At 35.5% G+C, this 21,533-nt stretch overlaps 1 protein-coding gene, 1 non-coding gene and 2 pseudogenes across 4 annotated transcripts; 2 read left to right on the forward strand and 2 right to left on the reverse strand.

The window, feature by feature from the left end:
* The first annotated feature begins 269 nt into the window (after window positions 1–269).
* Window positions 270–6,814, forward strand: LOC114753741 (lysM domain receptor-like kinase 3; annotated as a pseudogene).
* Window positions 6,815–7,081: 267 nt separating this feature from the next.
* LOC114753745 (prohibitin-3, mitochondrial-like) lies at window positions 7,082–14,690 on the forward strand. 3 transcript variants are annotated; one of them, XM_028942451.1, is made up of 4 exons: window positions 7,082–7,097; window positions 12,575–13,104; window positions 13,199–13,527; window positions 14,585–14,690. In XM_028942451.1, the coding sequence occupies exons 2-3, from the start codon at window positions 12,592–12,594 to the stop codon at window positions 13,520–13,522; spliced, it is 837 nt and encodes a 278-aa protein (XP_028798284.1). In that variant the 5' UTR covers window positions 7,082–7,097; window positions 12,575–12,591; the 3' UTR covers window positions 13,523–13,527; window positions 14,585–14,690. The 3 variants fall into 3 exon arrangements, with proteins under 3 accessions (XP_028798284.1, XP_028798285.1, XP_028798283.1); XM_028942452.1 differs by lacking the exon at window positions 7,082–7,097 and having other exon boundaries at window positions 12,499–13,104; window positions 14,504–14,690; XM_028942450.1 differs by lacking the exon at window positions 7,082–7,097 and having other exon boundaries at window positions 12,499–13,104.
* Window positions 7,194–7,265, reverse strand: TRNAD-GUC (transfer RNA aspartic acid (anticodon GUC)). Its single transcript has one exon. It is a non-coding gene; the product is annotated as a tRNA-Asp (tRNA).
* Window positions 14,691–19,860: 5,170 nt separating the features above from the next.
* On the reverse strand, window positions 19,861–21,161 carry LOC114753742 (taxadien-5-alpha-ol O-acetyltransferase-like; annotated as a pseudogene).
* Between the last annotated feature and the right edge of the window lie 372 nt (window positions 21,162–21,533).

Below are 21,533 nucleotides of genomic sequence, written 5' to 3' on the forward strand. Positions count from 1 at the left end.
ACTTGGACTCAGTGATGATCAGCTTTCTCCATCACCTCCAAAAAGCAACCTCTTGAGAATTGAATGTGTATGTCCGTTCCTTCACATAACAGGACAACCCAACGACAAAGTTGTTCGTTCTCTCTATTATTCTCAACTTTTTTTCATCAAAATATCAGAAAAACACACCCCCCCCCCCAAAAAAAACCCAGTTTTTCTCATTGAGCTTCACCGAGCTTTCTGATTTCTTCTCTCTCTCTCTCTCTCTCTCTCTCTCTCTCTGTGATACAATGCAACCCAAAAGCAATTCTTTAGTACTGGTGTTCTTCCTTCTGTTGTTAGAAACATCTCTTCTCAACAACGTAGAATCCAAGTGTCTCCAAGGTTGTCCTTTAGCTTTAGCATCCTACTACGCTTATAAGAACAATCTAGGTAACATAACCAAGTTTCTGAGATCAGATCTTGTGTCAGATTTTGGAGTTGTTTCCAGCTACAACGAAGGAAAAGTATCCAACATGGAATGTACGTTCAATCCTTAACGAGAATCAACATTCCTTTCCCCTGTGATTGTATCAATAATGGGGATTTTCTGGGTCATGTGTTCGAGTACACAATAGCAGAAGGAGATACTTACGATTCCATTGCGACACAAACATATTCTTCGTTGACCACAGTGGATTTACTGAGAAGATTCAATAGTTATAAGGATCCAAATCAGCTTCCTCTCAATGGGAAGCTTAATGTCACAGTGAATTGTTCTTGTGGGGACAGACAGATTTCTAAGGATTATGGATTGTTTCTTACTTATCCACTTAGATTTGGAGATAGCTTGGAATCCATCGTGGACCAGACTGGTATTGATGCAACGTTGCTTCAGAAATACAATCTTCGTGTGAATTTCAGCCAGGAGAGTGGAGTGGTTTTTATTCCAGGAAGAGGTATGATCCGATATATTTATAATTTATTTTTAAATTTGTGGGTTTGTGAAATTTAATTAGTGATTTTTCCATATGCATAGGTGTAAAAAAAGATTTCATTTTTGGAATTTTTTTTTTGTGTTTTACTGTCATAAATCAATAAACTGACAAAACCTATGAATAAATTTCCCACTTCTTTTCGAAGACTCGCTTCAGCTTGAAATTATGAATAATGGATTATATAATGGAACCTTTCGGCAAGATTGGATTGAAAATTAAACTCACGTAATATCGTACTAAATCTATACACGTTTATGGGGTCCTTATTACTACTACTACTAGTACTGAAATCACTAACTTCTTGATTTTCCCTCATTTTCCAGATCAGAATGGAAATTACGTGCCCCTGGACCCTAGGTATATCTTGTTTGCCCAACCTTGCGTTTATTCAAAAACACGTATCATCATGTGCATACAAAGATATATATATATATATATATATATATATTGCCTAGTTCTCTTGTTTATTCTATAATATTATGTATGTTGATTTTCACCTTCGGTTTGGTCTCCATTTTTGCAGGTCAAGAGGTTTGGCTTCTAACTTGAAAGAGATGCTTCGGATTATCTGATATAATTTTCTCGAGTTTGGTTATGTATCCCACAAAGATATATATAAGAAAGCAAAAAGAAAGTAAGTAATGCTTGTTTGAGACGTTGTATTTATATATATATATATATATATATATTTGGTTTCTATATGAGCAGGTCTAAGTGAGGTTGCCATTGCTGGAATTTGTGTTGGAGCAACATTTGTGTTTCTATTATTATCAGCTTATGTATTTGTTAAACACTTCCGAAGAAAGACCGCCAAAGTTGCATTGATCACAGAAAATTCTACAGATCTTTCATCAAATCAAGACGGTATGATCATTACATCTACATAATTTCCTCTCTTTAACCTTAATTAAGTTCTCTGAACATTCATGCAGACTCTCGTATTATGACTTAATGCTCACTCTATTTCAATACTACCTTCGATCCTAAATATAAGAGCTAGTGAACTAATTTGAAAAGACTAAGAAAATAATTTAAGTTAGTTATTTATAATAAATATATATTGTCTTTTCTAAAATATCCTTGCCAATCAAGTTTATTGGATAGAACTACTATTATTAGAAAGACTATCTTGGGAAAACATGAATAAATATAAGAGACAAAGTAGGTTGGAGTTTTATATTTAAGACCAAAATAAAAATCAAACAAAGTCTTATACTAAAAACCAGAGGTAGTAGTAATATAACATATATACATTTGGATTAATTCCTCTGTCCTCGATGTTGCAATCCATCCAGTCTTAGATATAAGAGTTACATAATTAATTAAATTATTTATTATTGTCCCATTGATTGAAACCCCAATTTATTTCATATATGCAATCAAAAGGGACAGTTTGAGGAAAAAAATTATAAATTTAGGAGATAAAGTGGATTGAAATCTTATATTTAAAAGCAAAGTGAATATCGTACGTCATACATATTTAGGACCGAAATTAGTTGGTTTCACTCATCTTTGTTGTTCTCAATTACGAAACTTCAGGATCTAGTGGATCTGCTAGTACCACTGGTCTTAGAGGCATCATGGTTGGGAAGTCCATGGAGTTCTCATATCAAGAAATAGCCAAAGCTACCAATAACTTCAGCTCTGATAACAAGATTGGTCAAGGAGGTTTCGGAGCAGTATATTATGCCGAGCTGAGAGGCGAGGTTCGAATTAATTAGCTTCTCAAATCTTCTGGAATATAATTAATCAATTATGAAGAGTTCATATGCAAGATATTTTAGGATTTACATAAACTTTTGGGTTTAATATATAATGATTTGCCTGAAATATAAGATCTTTTATGCAGAAAACTGCAATCAAGAAGATGGATATAGAAGCATCACAAGAGTTTCTTGCTGAGTTGAAGGTTTTAACGCATGTTCATCATTTGAATCTGGTATATGTCTCATCTTTAATTTCCAACAGCCTCAAGCTAGCATTTCTTGTTATTTCTGGCGCATTGCTCCTTATTGTTGAGTATAATAAGGAAGAATATGCATTTTCAGGATCTATATATGATTCTTATGTGTTTTTCTTTCACATGAAATTATCCATTGCTGGTTTAATTTTTGAATTATACCTGAGTATTTACCTATGTCTAACTTTCTGGATGATCAAAATATATATAGGTGCGGTTGATCGGATATTGCGTGGAGGGATCGCTTTTCCTTGTTTATGAATACATTAACAATGGAAACTTAAGCCAGCATTTACGTTCCTCAGGTGACATATCATCAGCTCGCAGTACTGACCTTATTATTAACTCAAGAATTAAGTTGATGAATAGTGCCTTTTGTTTTAAACATACTTATTTCTCTTTACAATAATGAATGTTTATTTTACTATGATATATACTCCTTCCAGTTCTAAATACAGGAGCTAGCATATAATTAATTAGTTGAGATTAAGAAAGTTAGTTTAGCTATTTGGGAAAAAAAAAGATGTGTTGGTTTCTCCAAAATAACTTCTTTAATTATTTGTATCGGAACTATCCCCTTAATAGAATCCTCCTACAATTAATATGGATAATTTGGAAGAAAAAAATATAATTTTGAAATTAAAATAGCATGATATTTACTTAAAGTCAAAATAAACCACCTAATTATTATTATATTTAGTATCGGACAGCGTCCTTTGTTATATCCATATATAAAGACATCATATATAATCAACGACAAAGCCAGCTGGCTTTCCTTGTCCGATGTTGAAGGAATAAGCCACGTTGTTACAACTAATGAATAGTATGATTTGCCATAGATTTTTATATTTTATAATGATATAATTGATGAATTGATAATATGACAAACATGATTGATTTCAGAGTTAGATGCATTGCCATGGTGTACAAGGGTGCAAATAGCTCTGGATTCAGCAAGAGGTCTTGAATATATTCATGAACACACAGTGCCTGTATATATTCATCGTGACGTTAAGTCTTTGAACATATTAATTGACGAAAGCTTCCATGCTAAGGTTAATTTCTGTTCTTGTGGTCAATTATTATTGTTTTTTTTTGTCAAACAAAATTTAATTTGTTTAGATCTTGTAAGATAATCTATGGAAGTTTTTTCACCTTTAGGTGGCAGATTTTGGGTTAAGCAAACTCATTGAAGTTGGAAATGCCTCGCTTAACACACGTCTTGTGGGAACATTTGGATATATGTCTCCAGAGTAAGATTGTACTTTTTTATTTGATTTTTTTTTTTTGTATTGGTATCTGCTCAATGTAGAGTTTTTAATATTTCTTTCGTGTATTATTTTTTTAATATCCATTCAATTTATATTGGGCTTTGATCTAAGGTTCAAGATTTGAGGATAAAGAGTGGCGGGGGAAAAAAAAAACAAAGAATAGAATTATAAGGATAGTTTCAAGTGAGAGATTGGTCCAACGCTATTAGTTTTACCTAAAATGTGAAGTATTTGAAGTTTTTTAATTAAATGTATTGTAAACAATTTCATAGCCAAGTAATCATATACTCCTCCGGTCCTTATTATAAGACCCCATTTGACTTTTTATTTGGTCCTAATTATAAGACCCCAATCCATTTTGTCTCTTATATTTATGCATTTTTTTCCAAGATAATCCTTCTAATAATGATAGTTTTAGCCAATATACTTAATTAGCAAGGATATTTTAGGAATGACAACACTTATTTATTATAAATAACCAACTTAACTTACTTCCTTAATCTCCTCAAATAAGTCAATTGGGTCTTATAATTAGGACCGGAGGAGTATTTAGTACTGGAGGAAGTATCAATTTGGAATATTAAAAAAAAAAAGCATAAAGAGCTGTCAGTTCAGGCAAGGATTCTCTAATACCCCACTCTCTTATGTCCCAACTTCCCAATTTTTCCCCTTTTTTTTTTATATTGATCATTAGATTCTGCCAAAAAATTGGTGACATTTTAATATTTTACTAGCACAAAATGGGGGGAATTTTCATGATTTTTTTTTCAAGAAAAAAATTTGAAATATCGATTTTTTTTTAATGTTTTTGAAAAATCATTAAAAAAAATTCGAAACTTCATCATTTCATGCCCGTAAAATACTAAAATGTTATTAATTTTATGTAGAATTCAATGATTATTAAAAAAAAAACTTTTAGGAGATTGAGAGGAACATTAGAGATCCCTTGCCTGTTCTACTTACAGGACTCATGTAAGCCATCTCGAGTTCAAAGCTGCTGATACTAGTTGTTAATAACTAATGATATAATATGCCTTGGTTAATTAGGTATGCTCAATATGGAATAACATCTCCAAAAATAGATGTTTATGCTTTTGGAGTGGTGCTTTATGAACTCATTTCTGCTAAGAATGCTGTTCTCAAGACTGGTGAATTTGTTGCTGAATCAAAAGGCCTTGTTGCTCTGGTAATTATATATATGTACATATACATATATAAATGAGCCAATATAATTTGAAAGCCTTTTAATTTTCACTTTCTATGAATTATTATTGCAGTTTGAGAAATCTCTTGGTAGGCCTGATGCTGTTGAAGACCTTCGAAAGCTTGTGGATCCTAGACTTGGCCAAAACTACCCCATTGATTCAGTTTTTAAGGTAATCAATCAAAATATATATACAGACATTAGTAATATCCTCCAATAAAATAATAGTCAATATTTGTCCTATAATTATAGCTTGGTTATTTGCTACCCTATTATACAGTGTGTTGGTTTCCTTAAAACAACCCTTTTAGTATTTGTATTGGAAACTACCCTCATCAATGAAAACCTCCTTCATCAATATGTGTAATCTATGACATTGCTTGAGAAAAGAATTATAGGTTTATGAGACAAAATGAATCAAGATTTTATATTTAGGATTACAGGCTACATTTAAGATCCGAATAAGTAATTGATTGAGTTTAATATTATTTTTAGTCCTTTAATCCTAAAATCATTAACAAAAAATAATGATATTGAGATCTTGAATATTAATCAAATATTTTTAAATCCTAAGTCTTATAATTAGGACCAGAGGTAGTATTAAGTTTAATACTTAAAATAACTGTGATTATTACAAAAATTCATCATTTAAAACTAATGAATTTAGAGTTAAAGTACTAAAAATATACTCATCCGGTCCTTAATATAGGACCTAATTCTTGAGTTGGTTTTTGTCCTAAATATAAGATCCATTTCTCATATTTATTAATTTTCTCTAAATTACTCCTATAGATACTCTCTCACCCATAATCAAGTAGAAAAGGAAGAGGGGGTATTAAGAAAGATGATTATGGTATTTTAGGAAAAATGTGTCACTTTTTTTATAATTAACTAATTTACCTAATTTCTTTAATCTAATCAAATTAGTTAGATGGGTTTTATATTAAAGACCGGAGGAGTATTTTTTAAACTTAAGGGACTAAATTAAAACTAAAGTTAAAAGACCAAATATGTATTTTAGCCAATAATAAAATAACATCCATACAGTCTAATTAAACATTTGAGAAAAATATTGCGCAACTCATATTGGTGTCATGCTCATCCATTATGCTTTGGATTCTATTTTTGTCTTGTTATTTGTAAGATTAAAATAAATTATCCAACTAGCTCTTAGATTTAAAGCTGGAGTAATTAATTAATTAAAAATATTAATATTTATTACGATTGATTAATTAATGTTTGGATGCAGATGGCACAACTTGCTAGAGCTTGCACACAAGATGATCCACAGCTACGTCCCACAATGAGATCAATTGTGGTGGCTCTCATGACACTTTCATCTAATGCTGATGACGAGGATTGTGACGTTGGCTCTGCCTTCTCTGATAATCACACCATCATAAATCTCCTCTCTGGAAGATAACATTGTTTCCTTTCAACAAATAATGCCCTTTCGTACGAAGATCATAAACTAAATAAAGTTTGATCTCTACCTGTGGATTAATTAATTATTAGGTTTAATATATTTTACTTTATTAATTGGTCCAATTTAAGCAGTGTGATAGAAATATCTGCCAATATTGGGCATCATTATTAATATTTATTTATTTATTTTGCTAGAAATCAAATTCAATGATTAATATTAATTAAATTTTGATCATATATAAATAAGTGCACAATTGAGGAGAAAGAAGAATAAGAAGAAAAAGAGAGTAATTCAATTAAAACGAAACTGATATCCTTCTAACAAGGTTCAGAAAAAGACAAAAGGAAAACCCGAGGTTTAGAAAAAAGCAAAATAACGCCGTTGCCGGGGATCGAACCCGGGTCGTCCGCGTGACAGGCGGAAATACTTACCACTATACTACAACGACTTCGATGGTTGTGTGGGTGTTAATTCTTTCCCTCTCCACAATTAGTCACTTCAGAATAGTATCGCTTCTTAGTTCTGCCATTATGGTTGCCTTTTCTTCGGGAGCATCACCATACTTGGGAACTATATATTCGCATCTACGAAGCATGAGCAACATTATAAATGATGACAGCCTCCATTTCCTTTGTTGAGCATACACTTGAAGATGATGATCCCCTACTTGGCGAAGAAACAGTGCACGTGCGTTCAATTCATTCTCTAACTTCTGGCTCGATGAACCTGTGAGGCCTCTTAGTATCCCATAAACCCAGTGAAGCCTGGAGGGGGGGGGGGGGTGAAGAAAATAAGCATATACCTTTGAATCCGAATGGGTGACTGTTTTACCCACACAAAGCCAGATGATAGATGTTCAGTCGCCTTCGGGCGTGTGCAAGGAAATAGAGAAGCTTCAGAGAAGGGAGTGTATGAACAAAGCTTCAGTGGGAAGGCCGGCATAGAACTTACTGGTAAACCTCACAGTGTATGTTCCGTTGTGTCAAGAGAGAGAAGCATGGGGGGAGGGCTGATCTATTGAAAGAATGTGTTGTCAAAAATTCTGATTTCGAGTCTGGGAAAATGTTCATGGCTGGCATTTGGAATGAGATATAACTGGTCAAGCAGCAGCACATGGAGTGTGGTGGATTTTTGTACTGATCTGTGGTTGAATAATGAGCTTGTTTTGGGTTTGCTTGTCGGTGGTGGTGGCGGAATATAAACTTCTTTTTGAGGAAGGGAGGGGCCACTGGGGCGTAGGAAGAGGACAGTGGTGGTTGGCGGGGTGGCTCCGCCACAAAGGACGGTTGAAGGTCAACTCTGATGGAGCTGTTAACTGGTCAAGTAGTAGCATATGGGAGTGCTGTGGATTTTTGGACTGATGATCTTTATGAGCAAGGAGGGGCGGCCACTGGGCGTAGCGACTGTGGTGGTTGGCTGGGTGGCTCCGCCACATGGATGGTTAAAGCTCAACTTTAGTTTGTTGGAGCTGTGAAAGGAAAGATGGGTTGAGCACATCTACGGGGAAGGGAACAAAGGGAAAAAAACTTTTGAGCTAATTTAAAATTTGAAGGAGTAAAGTTTGTATTAATTAAAAAAAATATGTATGAAAATTCAAGGCCGGCTCTAACTAACTTCATTCCTTTTTGCAAACAAGTAAACACATAAAAATGAGTTACATGTCAACTTTGGTTTGGTCTAGTGAAATACTAGCTCCGGTCCTTAATATAAGACCATGTTTTACTTTTATTTTGATCCTAAATATAAGACCCCAATCCACTTTATCTCTCATATTTATACATTTTTTCCAAAGTAACCTTTCTAACAATGATAGTTCTGGTCAATACACTTGACTAGCAAGGCTATTTTAGGAAAGACAACATCTATTTAGGACAAATAACTAACTCAACTTACTTCCTTAATCTCCTCAAATTGGTCAACCGGCTCTTATAATTAGGACCGGAGGTAGTATGTTAATTTCCCATAATGTAGTAGGTTCGAATACCATTTTAGTGCCCAACCCTAATTATGTCTCGAACATGATTATTGAGTCCAATAAATTAAAGGATACCTATGAGCAATAAAAGAAATAGAAATGAACTATACTACTCCGTCCTTTATTATAAGATCCTTTTAACTAAATTACACGGTTTAAGAAAATAGTTAAGATTAGTTAAAAGCAATTAATATGTAGCAAATGTAATTTTTTTTCAAAATATATCCTTGTATATAAATGAGTAGATATGAGAGAGTAACAGTGAAATAAATGAAAAAAGAGAATATATTAAATGCATTAAACCAGGAGTAAAATAGATAATAATACATTAAATGTTCGAACAAACTCAAAAGGAATCTTATAAAAAGGGACAAACCTATATAAAAAATTGAATCTTATAATAAGGGACGGAGGGAGTATTAGTTTTAAATTTTTTTAATAATATAATACAAATATGCATATCTATATATATGGTGTTAAAATAAATATTTGATATATTTGAATTGATTGGGCAAAACGAAAGACATGAAATTTTTTGCACAGTTTTTCAGATGTTTGTTGGAGCCACTGATAGATGCACCAACTCGAAAGACACATCCAGTGACAGAGCTGTATCAAATTTGCCAGAAACATAATCTGAAGGTTCAATTTAAGGATTCATGGGAGGATTTAAGGGCAGTGGAGGTTCTGGTCAATAATCAATTGGTTGGAAGAGGCATTGTAGTTCCAAAAAAGAGATAGCTTATAACAGAGCTGCACGAAATGCTCTTGAAAACATTCCAACTATTTTGAGTATTAAACACAATAATTCACCTTCGGATGACATTGATGATTAAATTTTATTTTGTACTCTATGTTCCTTTTCCATCTCACATATTAAATCATGCATTCCATGAATATTGTCCGGCATACATTTGCACCGACAAATTTAGTCTCACAGTTATATATATATATATACACACACACATACACTCCATGTCTCCATCTTACTAAGAATAATCTGCCAAGAAAAACCAACCAAAACTAGTTTAAATATTACTACCTCCCTTTGGTAATTTTTATGAAATCTTTTTAACTAAATTACACCGCTCAAGAAAATAGTTATTCAAATTAGTTAAATGAAATAAATATATAAAAATCGAACTTTATTTTTTTTCCAAGTATATCCTTGTTAAATAAGAGAGAGAAATACTAGTAATAAAATAAAGAATAAAAAAGAATGTAGTATGATAACAAAATGAGGAGTAAAAATAGAAAATTAATTAGAGAAAAAAACTGGTAAAAACCTATTTTCAAATTTTGGAATCTTATAAAAAGGAGGGAGATATGTAGTATTTTTTTTCTGCTAGAAAATAAAGTAATTCAATGAAATTTGATCCACACATAAACCAAACTGATAAAAAAGCAAACCAAACTGAGAATATTAATGATTTATTCGTTGTGACAGTAATACAATGGTACCTTCGAATGCGAAGCTGGGACACCAGGAGTTCAACCAAGAAAAAAACAACACAAAGCAAAAAATCACCGTTGCCGGGGATCAAACCCGGGTCGCCCGGGTGACAGGTGGAAATACTTACCACTATATTACAACGACTTGGATATTGGGGCGTGCGTTTTCAACTTTATTGTGCCCAATGTTACCTCTTAGTTCCCCCATCATGGTGCCTTTTCTTCAGGACTGCATATTCTCAACTACGTACAAAGCATGAGCAAGATACGTTATAAATGATGATAGCCTCCATTTCTTTTGTTGAACGTTCAATTCTCTCTCTAACTTACTGGCTCGATGAACCTGTGGCCTCTTAATATCCCATAAACCCAGTAATGAACCCTAGAGGTGGGTTAAGAAAATAAGCATATAGCTTTGAATCCGAATGGGTGATTGTTTTACCCACACAAAACCGAGTGATAGATGTTCAGTTGCCTCTTCGGGTGTGTGTGCGTGCAAGGAAATAGAGATGAAGCTTCAGAGGGATTTTATCTGTGGGTCAACGGAGGGTTTTGGCATTTGGGAGATATGGAGAGTGGATGAACAAAGCTTCAATAGGCAGGCTGGCATGGAACTTATTACCGGTTAAACCTCACAGTTTATGTTCCATTGTGTCAAGAGAGAGAACTATATATTGGTGGAGGGCTGATCTATTTAAAGAATGTGATGTCAAAAATTCTGATTTTGACTCTCTGGAAATGTTCGTGGCTGACATTTGGAATGAGATGAGTGGTCAAGTAGCACGTGGGAGTGTTGTGGATTTTTGGACTGATCTGTGGATGAATAATGAAGTTTGCTTTGGGGTTACTCGTGGGTGGCGGTGGCAGTGGAGGAATAAACTTCTTTTGGAGGAAGGAGGGGCCACTGGGGCGTAGGGAGAGGACTGCAGTGGTTGGCTGGGTGGCTCCGCCGCAAAGGATGGTTGAAACTCAACTTTGACGCAGCTTTTTAAGGAGAGATGGGTTCGGCAAGTACACGGACAGAGAAGGGGACAAAGCGGCTGATTGGCTTGCTAACTATAGTTTGTAACAGAGGAGCTCTGATTTTATACAGTTAGATAATGTACCCACTCAGTTATCGAATTTATTGTGCGGTCACTGCTTTAGGGTTGCTTGCCCGAGAAAAAGTGGGATTTATTTGACTCTAAAATATAATAACATCATCAGCTGGGTTAGGTCTACTAAATCAAGCCTTCCCCGTAACATAAAGAATCAATATTCAAATTTCGTTAAAACATATCTTCACATTTAGTGTCTGATAATGTTTCAAACACAATTGACTTCAATATAAAAACATGCCAATTGTTACCAAATTTTTTGGCCAAAACCAAATGTTACTTATTAACTTCACTGGTGATAGAAATTATATATATATATATTTGATTTTTACAGGTAGAGTTTTTAACCTGTGACAAATAACATTTGGAATCAATAACAACTGTGAAAGATTATTGTTATGAGAATACCAATTGTTACTGCTTTCAAGCCTAACTTGTCCTAAGTCAAAAGCTCTACTTGTAATATTTGAATAAGATTACTGTTTTTGTAAATATATATAAAATATAATAGATGACACATATCTATAAATTCCGAGTTTACTAATACGCACTGAAGCTAGACGTAAAACAGCATTAAAGTCCAAAGCATAAATTCGAATATGAAGTTAAAAATCTATAACTTGGCTGAAGATTGATGAGAGTAAAAGCAAAATGATGAAGCGAGATAGGAAGAATGTTGAAAGCGGAGAACAATGAGAGCAGCTCGGCTGCCACTCGTTTTTTTGTTTTTTTTGCAATATTTAAAATTGCATGTTCCATTTTTCAATTCTACTTAGTACTCCTCTAGTAGTACTCCTATGACCCTAAATATAAGATCATTATACACGCTAATATAAGAGTCTTATATTTACGATTGGAGGAGTAGTTACTAACTCCTAAGCTTCAATTGAGGTGTATAAAGATCTTATATTTAGGATCGGAGGAGTAGTTACTAACTCCTAAGTCCTAAGCTTCAATTGGGGCATGAATTAAAATTTTAGGCCCAATCTTTTCTTTTGACCTCAAGACAGAGGCCCAATATGGGATACACAAAGTTCAGACCAGAAGCCCGTTTTCCGCTCGATCAAGCCCACTGCAAGATTCGTGTCGGACCAAAAAACCAAAACTCTTCGCCCTCTTTTGCAAGCCAGACAGGGTTTCTGCTGCCAACGGAAGACGAAGTAAAACCCTCTCACGCTCACTCAGGTCCTCTCTTTTCTGCTCCTTTCTTCTTCTTCTTCAGGCATTGCTATCGGAGCTATCTCCGTCGAATGGGTAGCCAAGCAGCGGCTTCGTTCCTCACGAACATTGCACGCGCGGCCTTCGGTCTCGGTGCCGCTGCAACCGTCCTTAATTCCAGCCTCTACACCGTCGATGGTGGCCAACGTGCCGTTCTCTTCGATCGTTTCCGGGGCATTCTTGACGAAACAGTCGGCGAGGGAACACATTTCCTCATCCCTTGGGTCCAGAAACCTTACATTTTCGACATTCGCACACGCCCTCACACCTTCTCTTCAGTCTCTGGCACCAAGGACTTGCAGATGGTCAACCTAACCCTCCGTGTCCTCTCTCGTCCCGAAACGTCTCGCCTCCCTGTGATAATCCAGAATCTTGGTCTCGAGTATGACGAGAAGGTTCTTCCTTCAATTGGAAATGAAGTATTGAAAGCAGTGGTTGCTCAATTCAATGCTGATCAGCTCCTGACGGAGCGTCCCCAGGTCTCGGCTTTTGTTCGCGAGAGTTTGGTACGGCGAGCTAAGGACTTCAACATAGTTCTTGATGATGTATGTTTGGTTATTTGATTTTGATCCAAATTCTGTTTGGGTTGATATTAGTTGGAGAATGCAATTCATATATTGATTTCTGATATCTACACAGGTCGCAATTACGCATTTGTCATATGGTGCTGAGTTTTCAAGGGCCGTGGAGCAGAAGCAGGTGGCCCAACAAGAGGCAGAGAGGTCCAAGTTCGTGGTGATGAAGGCGGAGCAGGAAAGGAGGGCTGCCATTATTAGGGCTGAGGGAGAGAGCGAATCTGCTAAGCTAATTTCAGATGCAACAGCGGCTGCCGGTACGGGGCTGATTGAGCTTAGGAGGATTGAGGCTTCTAGGGAGGTGGCTTCCACTTTAGCCAAGTCGCCTAATGTATCCTACCTTCCTGGTGGGCAGCAATTGCTCATGGCTCTTAACCCTTCACGGTGATGCTGGTAATCTTTCCAGTTTATTGTGTTATATATGTCTTGGCTTTTATTTTTGGTACGTAGTTGGAGTCGAATTTCTTCTTCTTGTATTATTCGTTGCTTTGATTTATTAGCTCTTTGTTATGTTTCGTCTTGATTTATGATTTTAACTAGCATTGATGTACTCTTGGATATGTATAGTTACCGACTTTGACCCTACTGGTTGAGCAAATTATGATTTGAGATATTGGGGTGAAGTTCTAAGTGGCTCTCCATGTAAATTAAAATGTTAAAATAATGAATGCACACTGATATTTGGTTCTGTTAATAGGGCCATATTGTTCAGGCCTTTCCGTAGCTTTCAATTGAGTTCATCCTCCAATAGCTACAGTAAACCTCTCTGAGTATATTAGATAACTGCAAGGATATGAAAGCCCATCATTTCAAGTATCAGATTGTGCTTGGCATGTTCTTAGGTAAAAGCATTACCTTATCTTCAAGGAAAATGGAAATGCATAGAATATGTCTTAATGCTAGAATTACCTTATATTTAAAGAATATGCGAAAAAGCAATAGCTTCACAGTGTTGAACCCTGCTGGAAGAGATGAGCTTGGATTACCATCATGCCTGTTGTTTTAGCCAAAATGATTTTTCATGTTAGCTAAAAGACTTAACTTGTCAGCTGTCTTTGTTTTGTTTGGGCTTTGAAGCATTTTGGATTATATTTCTTTACTAAATATTAAAAAAACATATATATGAACACATCTCGAAGTTCTCATATTATAGGTTGTTATTCCTGTGAGTTATTTTATTAGGTTAATTGTATCTAACATTTTTGGTAGCTAGAAAGTAAATGTCAACATTTGTCACTATAATCTTTTTTTTTTTTTTTTGTATCACACTATTACTTCGATCAGGAGGCAAGATCGTAAGCTTTCTTTGAACTTCAGGGGACTGAGCGATAGCTGATTGTGTTGTGTGTGTTTTTTTTTTTTTTTTAAGGTGGTAATAGCAGACTGTTTTTGTCCCTTTTACATGTTGGCTCGTTTTTTCCCTTTTTAATATTTTGTTTTTCGGGAACAGCTAGTTGTTGATGGAGCCCAATGGAGTCGTGTAACTTCACATAGTGAGATAAAGTTCGCTGTTGTTGTTTTTCTCCCCCCTTCCTCTGGATGCCCGTCTTTCTGATTTGCTGTAGGTAGAGGGTTGAATACAATTCTCAGTTGTGCATGTGTTTATTCCACATATAGGAAAGATTGCATATGTGGATTTCAGATGAAGCGGGTGTAATTCAAACGGAATTATTTCTTGTTTGCATGTTCTTTTAACCATTCAACAGTAATATTAAGAATGGATCAGTTTGTAGTTATACAGGGGATTTTCCGTTGATTCAGGGTTGTTCTGTGCATTGACTTTAGTACACCACTGAAGGATATAAATCAGCAGGTTAAATTAGTCAAATTACAGGCAATGTTGATTAAACTTCTTCTTCTTCTTTTTCAATGAAGCTAAGCATTCATGTCAATTTATCATGCAATACACATTTGCGACTTAGTTTCATATAATTTTTTTGTATCACTAAATCAATTCGTGCTACTGTATAGAGCATACTAATACTATAGAGTAAATCAATTCATGCGCAGCATTGAGAATTTGAAAATTTATATTTTTTATTCATGAAGTTTCCATGGACATCATTGATCCTTTGCACTGGAGATCATTTGTGCTCTAACTCAACCGCACTATAATTTTAATAATTACAACAACCTATAAGACCTATTCATATTTAATCCTCCAAATCTTCATTTTCGGTCTCTAACTTGGTCTAAATAACTTGAACCATCACTTGATCTAAGAGAGCATCAATCGACAATTTTAATAAAGTTACAGATTTCAAAACTGTCACCAGATTCGTATCCCCCAACTCGATCAGCAAATATAGTCATATATGTATATATGTAACTTCCTCTACCACACGCAACTTTTACTCCAAACCTGGAAATTTTCCAGATTTGTTAGCTATATGTTTAAACTCAAGTTTAGCATTCAAATTATCAAACTCATTAATCCCTCTAACAATAAAACCTCCACACACTTCTAGCTACATCATTTTTCCAATTTTTATTCCAACCTTAGTTCAATCCATTTATTTCGGTACTCATTACCCGGCCACATACACCAACTGGTTCCCACATATATACACTCTCATATCAGGTTTTTGAATAACTCCTCTGGAAAGCATAGTGCAGAAACTAAAATCATCATTTAAGCAGCAATAACCGATAAGCAATCACATCTAAACACATGCAATGTCATTTAGATTTGCATATGTATCCTCTCCTTCAAACTCACACGGTTCGGTTCCATATAGCAGAAGAGGGGAAGGAAAGTCGAGTGTTGGAATCATCAAAAACATCTTCCAAACAACACATGCAACACTACAATTCACTTATTCAAGCTTCTAATTACATCTTCCATCCAATATTTCATTCGATTCCTATCTTTTTTTGACAACTCAGACTTTAATCTCTAATCATCTCCTCCAACACGCAGAAAACAAAAGAAATAAGGAGAGTAGAGTGTTAATCAGTCTTACCCCAGTTAGAAAACAAAATTGCATGTAAACTTCTCCTCTCCGATCACTACTTTGCCGGCGACGCCCTTCTCCCTGACTCCAAGGTTTTCTCTCAGTCTCTCTCTGTTTTTCTCTCCGCTTGCAGATGAAAAATGAGACGGGAGAGAAGGCATGTTGGCAAATCATAAGGGTGGGGGGGGGGGGGTGGTCGGGGACGTGTAAAATGACCACAATGCCCTTCCCTTCATTCCTCACTTCCAAAATTATCCCTTTCTCTATAAGATAAGCCCAGAAATTAATCTATAATATTTTATATGGATTTATATTATCCTTTAGCTTCTTTGACCAATAAAATAATTATTCTAAAACTTTTAGCTCAAATATAGACCTCTAACTATTTTCCTTGAATTTCCAAGAAAATAGGTCCTTTTCAACTCCTAAAATTATCCTTCAAATTGTGTGAGCCACTTTTTGGGGAAATTAACCCTTTCATAATATCCTAAACTCTCAAAATTAACATTCATAACTTTTTTCTAATTTTTTTAGGCATTAAATAATTTTAATAATTATTTCTTTATCATTCTTCCTGATTCCTTTAACACCTTGAAATTCAGGATATTACAGAAAGCATGGCAGGTACGTGACTGTTTCTTCACCAAGTGGCCGATCATCTTCTTGGAGCGCCATGCTCACCAAAAGAAATGGAGGTAGGCTGTCATAGCTTATAATGTTGGAAATGCTTCGCGCAGGAGAATATATTTTCCGTAATGGTGGAAATGTGACAGCTATGTAAACGTACCTCTATCTCTCCTTTTAAGAAACCTTAAAATCCCAACATTTCCAGAGTTCATCATAATAAAGAGAATAGATATGCTTGAGGTTGGATCCTATCATCTTAGCCAGCACTCAAGAATTAGCTCACCCAACTCACTTCAAAAGTGGCAAGTTGTGTTAGCTTCTCCAATCTATAGAGGTTACTTTAATTAGAAATCTTGAAGACGCCATCAGTTGAGTTATATCCAGTCTATACTTGATGGTTTAGGATCCAAATCTGAGGGATCAGTTTTTAAGAGAGCCAATGCGAGACAGTTAAAAAGTTCTTATAAAATATCAAAATTATCCTCAATAAATGTTGTTAGTTCAAACTATTTTTTTAATTAGTTAAAAAAATTTATAATTTGTTGGGGATATATATAGGATAAAAAAATTATTACTTTAAACAAAACATGTTTTATATTTTAATTTAAGTAATTATGAGGATTCTGCCATTGAAGGAGACATCTTTGAGCCTGTACGTCGCTTTGGCTTGGCTTGAAGTCGTTGATGCCGGCTTCTCGAAGCTCTCTTGCAGAGGGAATGATGATTTCATCTTCTTTGTGCTTGTTTGATTTGATTTATTTGGGAATAATGGGTTCGTGTTGAAAGAGGGATTTTCTGTAGAGATCTAGGATGTGTAAGCATTTGCCAAAGCTGTTGAGGATTGGAATGCTAGGGCATAAGAACTAGAGGGTTAGCTTGTTCAATAACTCTGGAATCCTGTAATAATGATCATGTGCCACGTGTTCAATCAAACAAGTAAAAACACTTAGTGAAAAACCACAAGACCTAACACAGTTGGTTCCTTAAGCATCTAGTCAAAGGTTCGATCTCTGATGGCATGTATGAAGAGGGTTTCATGGCCAACACTAAAGCCCCTTCATAAAGTTTATGGTGTGAGAAGATTAGTGACTGCTGCCACCGGCGGTAGATACCCGAAGCTCAACCAAAAAAAAAACACTCAGCAAAAATGTATAGAAATTATAAATCATTTAATTTCTTTATTTCAACTGAGGGACTAAAATAATTTTAAGGATTATAAGATTCCTATAAATAACTACTTGATTCTTATAAATCACTAACCATTCAAGAATCTTTTCATGGAGTTTTTAGCAAAATTTTACATGGCTTCTGTGAATTTTATCTTATGCATACACAATCTCTTTGAACTTTGAAACTTTACAATGATTCCCTCAAAACTCTTGTGCAAATAATTTTCCAACAAGTACTTCTGTTCATTACTTATACGCATATATCTTAAATTTTAGGAGGATTGCTTACGTCTAATCCAGAGTTTGAGGGTACAACTATATAACTTAAGGGGGTTGATAATTGATGGTTGGATTTATGTATACAAAGTTAAATGTCTAGATGGATTTATTATCAAGTTTTAAGGGTTAAGGAGATGATTGTACATAGTTCCTTCCTAGTCACTTGTTTTTAGTTAACTTTTTATTACACTTCGTCACGAGTTTGAAATTTTACCCAAATTTAGCAGCTAGCGGATCTCAACCAAAGAAATTGCATGATTCCAAAAGTAAAAGAATAATAAAAATTAGTTCATTGAAAACAAAAACAAAAAACTTGTTCTATGTAACAGTATAATTAAACTCAGATAAACCTAAAACGCAGCATCCAAAATCTACCTTGTAAATATTTCGTAAGTTTAATCAGATAAATTCAGTAAGAATTTATTGAATTAGAAAAGTTTCAAGTTAGTTTGTACTCCATCCGGTCCTTAATATAAAATCTAAATAATTAATTTGTGAATATTAAAAAAATTATTTAAAGTGGTTAGTTCTAGCAAATATGTGTTAGTTTTTCTATAATACCTATTCTAATAATATGCATTGTATGTAATTATCCTGATTGAAGTTCTCTTATTATGTGTAAGAAATAGGAATACTTAGTGGAAAACATTATAATTTTGATAAACAAAGTGAATTAATATCTTATATTTATAATCAAAATAAACCTCTTATTTATTTTTTATATTTAGAATTGGAGGTGTATAAAGCCCAACTAATACATTTACCAGTACTGTATGCTCATTAATTTCTTTCATTTCTCATCCTTCACATGTTGTTATGTAAAAATATAACAGGCTTTCTTTGATTCATTCTTGATGCCTTTGCATGAAAGAAAATGACTAGGGAGAATGGTGGAGTTGAATCATATTCACAAGTTGTTTTGACATAAAACGAGAAACATGATACTACTTACTTTCCTTAACATAAGAGCTAGATAATTAATTTACGAATATTAAAAAAACTAATTAAATTAATTATTTGAAGTAAATAAGTGTTGTCTTTCCTAAAGTAACATTGTTTATCATCTGTATTAAAACAATTCTTGCAATCACTATAGATATTATTTGGGGGCAAAATAGATAAATATAAGAGAAAAAGTAGATTTAGGTCTTATATTTAGCACTAAATTGAATCTTCAACTACAAAGTGAATATTCAACTAACTCTTATATTAAGAACTAGAGGTAATACTAATTAACTCCTATACTTAATATAACACCTTGTTAAAGTTGACTAGGATTAAAGAAAGACAATGATTAGGGAGAACGGTGGGGTTGAATCATATTCAAACAAGTCTGTTTTGACATAAAACGAGAAAAAGAATACTTTTATGATTCTTAATATAAGATTTATTTAACTAATTTGATTAAATTTAAAAAATTAAAAAGTTAGTTAATTATAATAAATATAGTATATTTTTCCTAAAACACGTTAATCATTTTTCTTAATATCCTTCTCTCTTTTCCCTACCTTATTATGGTTGAAAGAGTATCAATAAGAGTGATTTGAAAAAAATTGCTAAATATAAGAAATAAATCTTAAATTTAGTATTAATATCAATTCAATAATTAAGTTATATATTAAGTATCCAGTAGTTATTAGAAAGATAAAATGCACAGCTGAGCAGAAAAAAGTCAACATAGGATCCTCCAAACTCATTCATAAACGAGGAGCGGCAGAAGCGGTGAGGAAATATTGGAACTGGTCAACGGCAGAGGTGGGCACAGCCATCATTACCCTCAGAGCATCCCTCTCATCATCCGCCGGTGAAAACGAACAATAACGACCGAAGCATATGGGTGCCACGTGGATTAGCCTTCCTATCCCAAAGTCAACCCTTTCAAAACCCAACCGTGCCCGCCGAGTCACTACCAGTACTCCCGCCGAGTCCGGATTCTCCCTCGACTCGGACACCCACTTTATCATCTTCCTCACGTACTCGCTGTCCACCCTCTCCTTTGCACTCCTCACCAAGCCCGACCCGTACCCAAGACCCTTCTGCACCAGATCCTTCGTGCTACTCTGTGCACATCCTAGCACCAAGGCGTTCCCGTAGTAGCCGTCGGGTATGCCCGGTTTCACCCGGTTCAGCACGTCGATGCTGAAGAGAATCTTCAGGATCTGGTTCGACGGAAAAGCCATCGCTCTGGCCCAGCTTCTCCATACGTGAGCAGCCAGGACCTCAAAGGACGTATAGGACGAGGACTCGCTGACTGGACTCATTGACCGAGCCACGTTCTTGAGCTCGTCCAAGCGTCTTTTGTGGAACTTAATGGAGGTTGGTTTGAGATCGCTGGAAACCCGCGTCATGAAGTCGCAAAGATCGGGCACCCGGTTGAACTCGGTGAGGATCGTCGGGCAGGTTCGATCAGGACTTTCGGGTGATGGGCTGAGAAGATGACGGTCCCAAACGGGTGTCGGCCGGAGTGGCGGGCATTTCCCAGAAGCCAACTCAGCGAAATAACTGAGAAACTGAACGAGGCCAGCACCGTCGCAGACACAATGGTTGATCCCTACACCGACGGCTGCGGCTCCGTCCTTGAGCCACGTGAGCTGAACCACGAGCGGCGGTGATCCGTCAAGAACGTCAGGTACATGTAGCTACAAGAATTTTCTCCAGGAAGTCACCGTCTGGGGGGCTTTATCGAAGTCGCTGACTGTGTAACGGTCAGAAAAGGCCTCGATGAACACCGCGCCCTGGGCCCGGCACACGACCTCGAGGCCCGATCCACCGGAGCAAGGCCTGACCCTGCCGGCAAATGGGTAGTACGGGACCAAAGCTTGAGCTAATGCGGCTTTGAGACGAGCCGAGGTGGCGGCGCGGTCCAAGCCGGGGCAGGGTGTACCAAGAGACACTCGGCAGTAAAACGAAGGAAGAGTTGAGAATCGAGAGCGGAAAGAGGGAGAACACAAGTTGGGGTTGGATCAGGAGTTATAACGACAGCTTCAACGCTTCCCATATGTTCTGTCTGAATTTACAAGAAAATATGATCAAATTAATTAGGAGGAAGCGGCTGTGATGTGTGCGTTTGTGTTGTGGTGTGCTTTTTATTAAGAAGAAAGGGTGGGCAGTGCCCAGAAGGCTCATCCACGTGGTTGCGAGACAGTTAAAAAGTTCTTATAAAATATCAAAATTATCCTCAATAAATGTTGTTAGTTCAAACTATTTGTTTAATTAGTTAAAAAAAATTATAATTTGTTGGGGATATATGTAGGATAAAAAAATTATTACTTTAAACAAAACATGTTTTATATTTTAATTTAAGTAATTATGAGGATTCTGCCATTGAAGGAGACATCTTTGAGCCTGTACGTCGCTTTGGCTTGGCTTG

The sequence above is a fragment of the Neltuma alba genome, unplaced genomic scaffold, assembly GCF_004799145.2.
Source record: "Neltuma alba isolate B1F8T4 unplaced genomic scaffold, ASM479914v2 tig00008108_pilon, whole genome shotgun sequence".
Taxonomy (NCBI): Eukaryota; Viridiplantae; Streptophyta; class Magnoliopsida; order Fabales; family Fabaceae; genus Neltuma; species Neltuma alba.

Bases quoted from the DNA above. Each gene is read 5' to 3' on its own strand.
- LOC114753745 (XM_028942451.1), top strand. From the start codon at position 12,592: ATGGGTAGCCAAGCAGCGGCTTCGTTCCTCACGAACATTGCACGCGCG. The intron at 13,105-13,198 runs GTATGTTTGGTT...ATATCTACACAG, and splicing joins TCAACATAGTTCTTGATGAT to GTCGCAATTACGCATTTGTC.